The sequence below is a fragment of the Heptranchias perlo genome, chromosome 3 (genome assembly GCF_035084215.1).
Source record: "Heptranchias perlo isolate sHepPer1 chromosome 3, sHepPer1.hap1, whole genome shotgun sequence".
Classification (NCBI taxonomy): Eukaryota; Metazoa; Chordata; class Chondrichthyes; order Hexanchiformes; family Hexanchidae; genus Heptranchias; species Heptranchias perlo.
Genome location: NC_090327.1, coordinates 140366972 through 140379247, shown reverse-complemented (window position 1 = coordinate 140379247; position 12276 = coordinate 140366972). Strand labels below are relative to the sequence as shown.

General features: G+C 42.6%; 1 protein-coding gene across 1 annotated transcript; it reads left to right on the top strand.

Annotated features, from left to right (window-relative positions):
- The first annotated feature begins 10208 nt into the window (after positions 1 to 10208).
- On the top strand, positions 10209 to 10619 carry LOC137307726 (histone H3). The gene has a single exon (XM_067976904.1). The coding sequence runs from the start codon at positions 10209 to 10211 to the stop codon at positions 10617 to 10619; it is 411 nt and encodes a 136-aa protein (XP_067833005.1).
- The last annotated feature ends 1657 nt before the right edge of the window (positions 10620 to 12276 follow it).

Here is a 12276-nt window from a genome sequence, read left to right as displayed (position 1 = left end):
GAAAGGCCGTGTAAATGGCCATTGAATTTCAATATTGAAAAGTTTGAGGTGGTGCATTTTGCTAGGCAGAATATGGAGGCCACATACTCCTTGGGAAATAAATCTAAATGGGGTAGAAGAGTAAAGGGATCTAGGGGTACCAATTGACAAATCATTAAAACGACAACGCAGGTTACCAAGGCCATAAAAATGCAAACCCAGCACTAGAGCAAACTCATTTCTAGCGGAATAGAATTGAAAAGCAGATAAACTATGTTAAACTGTAATTTAAACTGTCAAGCATGACATTCGCTTTATGAAATCCGTACTGACTATACTTTTTTATAGTTTCAGTTTCTAGATGTTTTTCTATTGCATTATTGAGTAAAGATGCCATTATCATTCCTACCACCGACATTCAGTTAACTGGCCTACAGTTCACTTGACTTGTTCTATCTAATTTCTTAAAATATAGAAATCAAATTAGTTTTCCGCCAGTCCTCTGGTACTGTTGCCTTGTCTAATGATTTTTTCAATATATGTGTTAGTGTCTCTGCTATCTCTTTCCTTGCTTCTTTTACTATGTGTGAATGCAATCCACTTGGACCAGGAGTTTTACCACCCTTTCTAACTTAAATGTCTTCACATCTTTATTGATCTCTTCTTCTAATGTCATGTTCAGCCTGTTAATCTCCCTGGCACTGGTGTAGAGGCAAATTAATAATTCAACATTTCTGCCATTTCGCTGACATTACCTGGGAGTTTATCTTGTGCATCCCTTTGTGGATCTCAAGCTATTCTGATTTTCCTTTTGTTATTTATGTGTCTGTAGAACAATTGACTATTTCTTTTTATATTCGTTGATAATTTAATTTCCTTGTTCCTCTTTGCTTCCCTAATTGTTTTCATAACATCTTCCTAACCTCTTCATATTCTCTTTTGTCATCCTCTCCTTTATTTTCTATGCAAGAGAAATTCTACGAACTGTTGTGTCTGTTCAGGGGCTGACGTTCGGGAACTATTTATTGTCTGTGATTAAAGTGGCAGAAACCCAAAGGGAACAATTCAGTCCCAAACTCCACAGAAACACTCTATTTCTCCCTCCTAGTGAACTAAGGTGGTATAGTGGTGAGCATAGCTGCCTTCCAAACAGTTAATTCCAACAGGTTTGTATTCCAGCACGCTTACTTCAGAAACACCAATACTGGAACCGAATTTGATGCTGTTGAGAGGGATTGTGTTTCCAAAACACAAACGGGTGTAATTAATATAAAACATGCATTCAAAGTTCATTTCTTTCCCCCTTAACGTTTAATTTAACCCTGTTCCTTTCTATTATTGTTTGCCTGATCTGTACAATGGATACGGAACAGAATTGTCCTGATTCAGGGAAATTAATTGATTTTCTGACGTCTTTCCTTCTGCTAATTCCTGTTCCTTATTTAGATAATGTAGGATTAACCTTTCAGGTCTAAAGATGGGTCATAGGCCTGAACTGTTAACCCGAGCTTCTCTTCTCCACAGATGCTGCTGGACCTGCTGAGTCTTTCCAGCATTTTCGGTTTTAATTCTTTCTGTATTTTATCCGCTTGCCTTTTGACAGTTGTCAATCAAAATTTCAGCTTTGCACTCAGTTTGTTTTAGTTCGATTTATTTGAAGTAATGTAAATCGTGTCCTGAGCATTCAGACAGAAATGCCGTGTAATGTACAGTGAAATATAATGGGACAAACTCACAACTATCGAATGAGTAAAACACAAACTTTATTATGAATCAATTGTCTTAATTTTTCACTGACAAAACATGATAAAATACGAGAGTAGAGGTTACAGACAGAAACTGTTTCCTTCCAATGTTCAGTCTCCTGTTTCTGTAACCCTGACACACAATGTGAATTTGTTCCACTCTGTTGCAGTTCTCTCTTACAGCCAATATATCTCAGTCTCTGGTACTGTATGAAAATGTGAGATTCATTCTATATCTGTCAGTCGCTGGTACTGTATGTGAGAGTGAGATTCATTCAGTACCTGTCAGTCTCCAGTACTGTGTGTGAATACCGGATTCATTCTGTCTATGTCAGTCTCTGGTACTGTGTGTGAGTGTGAGATTAATTCTGTACCTCTCAATCTCTGGTACTGTGTGTGAGTTTGGGATTCATTCTGTATCTATCAATCTCTGGTGCTGTATGTTAGTGTGGGAATCTTTCTGTATTTGTCAATCTCTGGTACTCTATGTGAGTGTGGGATTCATTCTGTGTCTGTCAGTCTGTGGTACTGTATGTTAGTGTGGGAATCTTTCTGTATCTGTCAGTTTCTGGTGGTATCTGTGAGTGTGGGATTCATTCTGTACCTGTCAGTCTCTGGTACTTTATCTCAGTGTTGGATTCATTCTTTAACTCAGTCTCTGGGACAATGCACAAGTCTGGATTCGTTCACTATTCCTATTTCAGGTTGGTGTATGGTGTTTAAAATGGTACATTTAATATGTTAATATATGAAGAGTCTTTCATCTAGCATTAATTAGTAAATACATTTTTGGATGTTGTTTTAATCAAACAACGTCTGTGAGTTTTGGAATAGTATTACATCCTAATCTCTGTGAACACTATTGTGAATGATAATGTACATTTCAATCTGTTACTGGGAGATTATTGGACTGGAATTTATTGTGTAGCTCAGTCTGCGTGGTGGAATTGATATGGTATCTTTCAGTCTGACGCTGTAGGAGATTTTTTGACTGGTAGGTAATGTGTAGCTCAGTCTGTATGAATGGAATTGATACTGTATCTTTCAGTCGGATGCTGTATGAGGTTTTTGAACTGGTATGTAATGTGTAGCTCAGTCTGTATGAATGGAATTGATACTGTATCTTTCAGTCGGATGCTGTATGAGGTTTTTGAACTGGTATGTAATGTGTAGCTCAGTCTGTACAAATCAAATTCATACTGTAGCTCAATCAGCAACAATGGGATTGATAGTGTACCTTTCAACCTGATATTGTATGATTTGTTGGACTGTATATAGCTCAATTTTTACTAACAGAATTAATACTGTATCTTTCAGCATGACACTGAATGTGATTTATGGACTAGTATGTAATGTATAGTTCAATTTGCATTAATGGAAATTATATGCTAGCTTTCAGCCAGTCACTGTAAGAGATTTTTGGACTGCTTTGTAATATGATAAAGTATGTGAATTTTGGATGGTATGTAATGTGTAGCTCAGTCTGCAGTAATGCAATTTATATTATATCTTTCAGTCTGATACTGTATGAGATTTTTGGACTGGTACATAATGTGTAGGTCAGTTTGTAAAAATCAAATCGATACTGTATCTTTCAGTTTGATACTATGTAAGGTTTTTGGGCTGGTATGTAATATGTCAGTCTGAACTAGTGGAATTGATATTTTAGCTTTCAGTCAGTAACTGGGTGAGATTTTTGACAGGTTTGTAATGTGTAGCTCAGTCTGCCCTAATAAAATCGATACTGTATCTTTCAGTTTGACACTGCATGCAAATTTTGGACTGTATATAATGTGTAGCTCAGTCTGCCTTAATAGAATTTATTCTGTATCATTCAGTCTGACAGTGTATGAAAGTTTTGGACTGGTATGTAATGTATAGCTCAGTCTGTGCTAATGGAATTCATAGCCTACATTTCAATTTGGCACTGTGAGATTTTTGTACTGTTATGCAATGCATTGCTCAGTCTGCACTAATGGAAATGATACTGTATCTTTCAGTCAGATACCGTACGAGATTTTTCGACTGCTTTGTTATGAATCGATGCTGTATCTGTCGGCCTGATACTGTGTGAGATTTTTGGACTGGTTTGTAATATGTAACAAAGTTTGCATTAATGGAATTGAAACTGTATCTTTCAGTCTGACAGTGTATGCAATTTTTGTACTGGTATGTAATGTGTAGCTCACTCTGCACCAATTGAATTGATCTAGTATCTTTCAGTTTGATACTGTATGAGATTTTTGGACTGATATGTAATGTGTAGCTCAGTCTGTGCTAATTGAATTGATACTGTATCTTTCAATATCTTTCAGTATGATACTGTATGCAGACTGATGTTGTATGAGATTTTTGGACTGGTATGCAATGTGTAGTTTATTCTGCATTAATACAATTGATAGTGTATCTTTCAGCCTGATACTATATTAGATTTTTGGACTGGTATTTAATGTGGACCTCAGTCTGCAGTAATTGAATTCAAGCTGTATATTTTATTCTGACAATAATTTGTTTTTGGATACATATGTGAGTCAAATACGGGTAACATCAGAACTGGTATCTAATTTTTATCTCAGCTTGCACTATTGGCATGGATACTGCATCTTTTAAACTCACAATGTGTGTGAGTAGTGGGCTGGTATTTAATTTGAATCTTGGGGTGCATTATTGGGAATTATTCTGTACCTTTCAATCAGTACCATGTGTCAGTTCTATCTGGAATCTAATTTGTAGCTAAGGCTGAACTAATGTGAGATTGACACAGTGCCTTTCAATCTGATAGTGGGTGTGATTTTGGATGGGCATTTATTTATCTGCTGGTCAGTGGTACTGAGTCATGGTGAAATGGAAATTCTGTCTGTCTCTCGTGCTCTGTTTGACTGTTGGATTGGGATCAGTGTGGGACTGACAATTTCTGCTTTCCAAGATTGTGGAACTGATGACCTGTCTGTCTCTCTTGCTCTGTGAGTGATAATGTTCCTACTGTGTGTGAGAAGGAGCTGGCTGCACTGTTCCTTGTGCCTCGGATGGAGGAAAATCACATTTATTCTGGTTCCTTCAATGATTTGCCTGTAAGAAGAAAAAGGATCTCTTGTAACTCAAGAACAGGTCGGGTAGAAAATTCAAAATTGATCAGTTAAATATCTCTGTTAATAATCAATGTAATATCATAGAATCATAGAATAGAAGGTTACAGCATGGAAGGAGGTCATTTATCCCATCGAGTCCATGCCAGCTCTATGCATGAGCAATCCAGCTAGTCCCACTGCTCCACTCTATCCCCTTAGCCCTGCACATTTTTTTTTGTTTCAACTACTTATCCAGTTCCCTTTTGAAGGCCATGATTGAATCTGCCCCCACCACCCCCTCGGGCAGTGCATTCCAGACACTAACCACTCGCTGTGTAAAAATGTTTTTCCTCATATCACCTTTGGTTCTTTTGCCAATCACCTTAAATCTATGTCATCTGGTTCTTGACCCTTCCGCCAATGGGAACAGTTTCTCTTTATCCACTCTGCCTAGACCCTTCTTGATTTTGAATATCTCTATCAAATCTCCTCAGAACCATCTCTCTTCCAAGGAGAACAATCCCAGATTCTCCAGTCTAACCCCATAATTTAAATCCCTCATCCCTGGAATCATTCTAGTATATCTCCTCTGCACCCTCTCTAAGGCCTTCACATCTTTCCTGAAGTGTGGTGCCCAGAACTGAACACAATACTCCAGTTGTGGCCGAACCAGTGCTTTATAAAGGTTCATCATGACTTCCTTGCTTTCTCTCTGCCTTTTTAAAGCCTAGGACCCCGTATGCATTTTTAACCACTTTGTCAACCTGCCCTGGCATCTTGAACGATTTGTGCACATATACCCCCAGATCTCTCTGTTCCTCCCCCTTTAAGAATTATGCCGTCTAGTTTTGTTGCCTCTCCTCATTTTTCCGACCAAAATGCATCACCTCGCATTTTTACGCATTAAACTTCATCTGCCATGTGTCCGCCCATGCCACCAGCGTGTCTATATTCTCTTGAAGTCTATCACTATCCTCCTCACTGTTCAATACCCTTCCAAATTTTGTATCATCTGCAAATTTTGAAATTGTACTCCCAAGTCCAAGTCATTAATATATATCAAGAAGTGCAGTGGTCCCAGCACCGAACCCCTGGGAACATCACTGCAAACCTCCCTCCAGTCCAAAAAAAATAATTGCTCACCACTACTGTCTTTTTTCCGTCATTTAGCCAATTCTGTATCCATGCTGCTAGTGCCCTCTTTATTACATGGGCCGTATTATTAATAGCAAGCCTACCATTTGGCATTTTGAAAATCCATGCACACCACATCAACTGCATTGCCCTCATCGATCCTGTCTGTTTTCTCATCAAAAACTCTATCAAGTTGGTTAAACACGATGCCTTTAACAAATCCGTGCTGGCTTGCCCGAATCAATCCACACTCATCCAAGTGACTGTTAATTCTGTGCCAGAATGGTCTTTCCTTTCCCCCGCTCACTCCATGTTCCGGGACCAGTTTCTGATCCACTCCGCCTCTTACAAACAGCCCCCGGACTCCCCCTGAACTTACCCCGGTCTCAATGCCGATCTCTGAGCCCATCTGCGGACACGGTCCCGGAGCGATGAGCTGCTGTAACGAGGCTGCTGTTTGCTCCCTTACCCCGGGGCCGTGATCTCTCCATTCCCGCCTGTTTTAAACCATCTTCTTCCACTCACTGAGGGAATGGCCCCACAGGCCGAGCAGGGGGAGGGGAGCGCGCATGCGCTCTTCTGCCAAAGAACAATCAGCGCTGGGGGCGGGGCTGAATTCCGCATGCGCAGAAATCTGAATACAAAAATCGATGGAAACTTTCCCCAGTTGGAATTTTTCAGTCTGAGCAAAGGAAGTGGGTCTGGGGGAAAGGTCAGAGGGAATGGGGTCTACAGGCAGAGCAGGAACAGGCACCAGAATGGAAAACAGATGGGATTCCACCAGTGCCTAACGCTGGAATCCAGACTGACTTTACAATCTCCAACTATTAAACCAGATGTTTCCATCCCTGCTGTTTCTCTCGGTATCTTTTGATGGTACAGAGCTTTTCATAGAAAAAGAGGGCTTCTGTAAAATGAGCCAATGGATTATGTTCATTCTTGGCCCCTTTACTGATAAAATAACGCGTGACTCCGAAACTGGAGGGAGGATTCCTCAAACTAATCCTGGAGAAACGTGGGCAGAAAGTGGGCGTTGGTGTATTTTTTGGGACCGTGCAGGATTAACATTTGAAAGCAACAGACCCAGTTTGTTTAAATCGCAGTAAAACTCTCGGTCACTGAGAGCAATACCGAACGGCCCTGAGCTGCAAGATTGCAGAGGGTACAACATGCAAAAGAGGGTTAAATGTGTGTCACCGTCCCTGAGAGTGGGATTAATAACTTGCCTGTCTCTTGAGTAAAATCAGTGAGAGATGAGACTGCATGTTCTGTCACTCCACTGTGGAATAGCAATTGGAACGGAATATTTCCCAATGTGTTACTGATTGGAAACGGGACGTTATACGACAGTTTTTCGCTCTCTTTGGTACTGTATGTGAAGGTGGGATATTGTTATTGAGCGTGATACAGACACACTGATAAGAAGTGTAAGGCTTTTACTGTGCCTGTCTGTATCTTTGCCTCTAGCCGTGTACATGAAGGTGGGATACTTTTACTGAGTGAGAAACGCTGCATTAGGGAAATGTGAGGTAATACTGTGTCTGTCTGTGTGTCTCTGCCGATCTGTTTATCTGTTTGCCTGTCTGTATCCCTCTCTCTAGTTCTGTACATGAAAGTGTGATACTGTTACTGAGCGTAATATGGACACAGTGATAGAAAGTGAAAGACTGATGCCGTGTCTGTGTGCTGTTGGTGAAACGGTCACTGTTCCTTCTATTATCTATGAACCTGTCTGGCGGTCTCCAATCCTGTAAGGAAATACGAAGAGAAACAGCCTGTAGTTGTCTGACCATGGACTATCTGTGAGTGTTGAACTTATCTTGTAATTAGCCGTCTCTGGATGTTCAGAATAGGACAGCAGTTATTTTAGGAGTCAGTCGATAAGTCAGTCCGTTTTGGAGGAGAGAGAAACACAGAGAGACTGGAGGAGCCCAGAGCGGATCATTTGAATTTTCATCTCAAACAAACATATTTCTGTGTGCGAACAATATAATAATTTAAAACCAGATATGGATTATCACAGCCACAGTTGTGATTGGCTCCTGCCCCTGAATGTGGGACCAGACACTGTGAGGAGCGCCATCGTCACAGTGTTTAACAGTTACTGAGCTGGGAAATGTCTCACTCTGTCTCCTCCCCTCTCTGTTTAATATCTCGCTCTGTCTCCTCCCCTCTCTGTTTAATATCTCACTCTGTCTCCTCCCCTCTCTATTTAATATCTCACTCTGTCTCCTCCCCTCTGTGTTTAATATCTCACTCTGTCTCCTCTCCTCTTTGTAAATATCTCACTCTGTCTCCTCCCCTCAATTTAATATCTCACTCTGTCTCCTCCCCTCTCTGTTTAATATCTCACTCTGTCTCCTCTCCTCTTTGTAAATATCTCACTCTGTCTCCTCCCCTCTCTGTTTAATATCACACTCTGTCTCCTCCCCTCTCTGTTTAATATCTCACTCTGTCTCCTCTCCTCTTTGTAAATATCTCACTCTGTCTCCTCCCCTCTATTTAACATCTCACTCTGTCTCCTCCCCTCTATTTAATATCTCACTCTATCTCCTCTCCTCTCTATTTAATATCTCACTCTGTCTCCTCTCCTCTCTGTTTAATATCTCACTCTGTCTCCTCCCCTCTCTGTTTAATATCTCACTCTGTCTCCTCTCCTCTCTGTTTAATGTCTCACTCTGTCTCCTCCCCTCTATTTAATATCTCACTCTATCTCCTCCCCTCTCTGTTTAATATCTCACTCTGTCTCCTCTCCTCTCTGTTTAATATCTCACTCTGACTCCTCCCCTCTCTGTTTAATATCTCACTCTGACTCCTCCCCTCTCTGTTTAATATTTCACTCTGACTCCTCCCCTCTCTGTTTAATATCTCACTCTGTCTCCTCCCCTCTCTGTTTAATATCTCACTCTGTCTCCTCCCCTCTCTGTTTAGCATCTCACTCTGTTTCCTCCCCTCTGTTTAATATCTCACTTTGTCTCCTCCCCTCTCTCTCACCCTGTGGATTTCTCAGTCAGGTCGGGCTGAGCTGCATAAAAAGGGAACCAGCATAAATTCGTTTTTCATTTAGCAGCGATCTGAGTGAAGAACCATCATGTCTGGAAGAGGTAAAGGCGGTAAGGGACTGGGCAAAGGCGGAGCCAAGCGGCACCGTAAAGTGCTTCGTGACAATATCCAGGGAATCACCAAACCAGCCATCCGCCGCCTGGCTCGCCGTGGCGGTGTCAAGCGGATCTCGGGTCTGATCTACGAGGAAACCCGCGGGGTGCTGAAGGTCTTCCTGGAGAATGTGATCAGGGACGCGGTCACCTACACTGAACACGCCAAGCGCAAGACAGTCACTGCCATGGATGTGGTGTACGCTCTGAAACGGCAGGGCCGCACTCTCTATGGATTCGGCGGCTGAACAACTCGACCCATTCTAACCAAACACAAAACAAAGGCTCTTCTAAGAGCCACCCACCGTCTCACAGAGAGAGCACTGACCTGGGAACGGGGGAGGAAACATATGGTGGTGGGGAATTAGTTTCAGATATTTAATTGATATGGGGAGATTTCCCCAACACTCCGTACAGGGAGATCAAAAATAACGGCCTGTGTTCTCGCCTATTGCGGTTTCACAGTATAAATGAACAAGCGGGGATACAGAGTCTTTCCCCAGACATTACATTCTCCCCTCAGAGTAAAATCCCGCCTCACTCCCTCTCCTGCTGTGTCCTCTCTGCTCGGTGTTCATTTCCTGCCCTCATTCAATTCTCAGTTAGAAGTGAGGTTTCTGTGTGAGGAGCGGTTCACCGGGTCGGAACTGGCGGGATTTTTGAAATTGAAGCGGGATTTTGTCCCTTTACGGAAAGGAATGACCGAGGCTTTATTCCCGCCCGCTAACAGATAGATCAGAGAATGAAGCGGAATGTGAAACAGCCCGGGATTTGAGCTCGGTACGAAATAGAGATGATAAAGAGAGGGATTATTAAATTGCTGGAGGGAAATTAGATTTTCTTGAAACTTATTTGATCCTCCGAAATTGGCGGGCTTTTAGAAATTGATGATTAATTTCAGCTCAGCCAACCCGGGCCCAAAATTTCCCGCCGTTTCGTTTTGATTGTCAGATCGGTTCAAATCTGCCAATCACAGGCCCGGGCCTGTCTGTCCCTGACTGGGAAACGGACTGCAGCCAATCACAGGCCAGGGGCAGTCCCTCACTGACCCTATAAAAGATGGCCCCAGCGCACGTTCTGCAGTAAGAATCTACGAATTGTACGTTGTGCTGTCATAGTTTCAGAAAATGGCCAGGACCAAGCAGACAGCGCGCAAATCGACCGGAGGGAAAGCTCCTCGCAAACAGCTGGCTACCAAAGCGGCCCGGAAGAGCGCTCCAGCCACGGGCGGAGTGAAGAAGCCTCATCGCTACAGACCCGGTACAGTGGCTCTGAGGGAGATCCGCCGCTACCAGAAATCCACCGAGCTGCTCATCCGCAAACTGCCCTTCCAGCGCCTGGTGCGAGAGATCGCTCAGGATTTCAAGACAGACCTGCGCTTCCAGAGTTCGGCCGTCATGGCCTTGCAGGAGGCCAGCGAGGCTTACCTGGTGGGGCTGTTTGAGGACACCAACCTGTGCGCCATTCACGCCAAGCGAGTCACCATTATGCCCAAAGACATACAGCTGGCGCGCCGCATCCGCGGGGAGCGCGCCTAAACCCGACCCGGCTTCAGCAGCAAGTGCAACAAAGGCTCTTTTCAGAGCCACCAAATCGGCAATGGAAAGAGCTCTGATCTCCTGGGCTGAAATGGTGGCACTGTGCAGTTGAAAACTTTACTTAAACGGGAAATTCTTAAAAGGGAGCGGATTTCAAGGGGGCACACCTAGAATTTATAAACTGACCATTTCATAGTCTATCGTAATGTTGGCTTTTATTGCTAGGGGGATAGAATATAAAAACAGGGAGGTATTGCTGCAGTTATATAAGGTATTGGTGAGACCGCACCTGGAATACTGCATCCAGTTTTGGTCTCCATACTTAAGAAAGACATACTTGCTCTCGAGGCAGTACAAAGAAGGTTCACTCGGTTAATCCCGGGGATGAGGGGGCGGACATATGAGGAGAGGTTGAGTAGATTGGGACTCTACTCATTGGAGTTCAGAAGAATGAGAGGCGAACTTATTGAAACATATAAGATTGTGAAGGGTCTTGATCGGGTGGATGCGGTGAGGATGTTCCCAAGGATGGGTGAAACTAGAACTAGGGGGCATAATCTTAGAATAAGGGGCTGCTCTTTCAAAACTGAGATGAGGGGAAACTTTTTCACTCAGAGGGTAGTAGGTCTGTGGAATTTGCTGCCCCAGGAAGCTGTGGAAGCTACATCATTAGATAAATTTAAAACAGAAATAGACAGTTTCCTAGAAGTAAAGGGAATTATGGGTTACGGAGAGCGGGCAGGAAATTGGACATGAATTTAGATTTGAGATTAGGATCAGATCAGCTCTGATCTTATTAAATGGCGGAGCAGGCTCGAAGGGCCGATTGGCCTACTCCTGCTCCTATTTCTTATGTTCTTATGTTGTTCTTCTGTAACACCAGAGAGAGTTCGGAGTGGAGCTGATGTGTGAAGTTTAGGGTAGGTACAGTAGCAGCGTTAATTTTACAAACGCCAGACACAGACAGACTATGGTGTCAATTCCAGAAAAAAACAATATCAGGTATTTGAGTCCAATCACCACATCGCGTACCACGTTTGGACAGGGAAAATACTGGCAAGTAGGCAGACCGATCTGATTTTGACCCTATGATTTCACTTGAGGTATCTCGAGCCCCTGTGTCAATCTGACTCGCACATATATACAGGGAGAGGGTCGTGCACTCTAGGAAAGTACAAGAAATACAAGTTCTCATTTCCAATATAGTGTCAACTTGGCTAAGTTGGAAATACTTTAATCTCTGAAGAACCAAACTCGGATCAAATGAAGTTTCAGACTCTAGTGAGGCAAATCTGGGAAATGGAAGACAGACTGTGTAAGTGTTGTCGGAGGTTGAGACTGTAAAGAAAGCTTACAATAATGGCCAGAACATAACAGAATGCCTCTTGTTGCCGATGATCAAACGTCCCTGGTATTTCTATATCCCATCCGCCCAGTTTAATGACCTGATTATTTTGTCTCATTCCCTACACAATTTGCAAATTTCAACCTATTGGAGTTTGACGACATCTACTGTCCGGAAGCGGGTACTGCAAGAAATCATTTGTAATTAACAAGATATTGATCGTTTCTAAATAACGGGAGGCAATTAGTTCTAGAATGGGAATCAAGGAGCGTGAAATGACCAGATCCGAAACAGATCGCTTCATTATTAAAT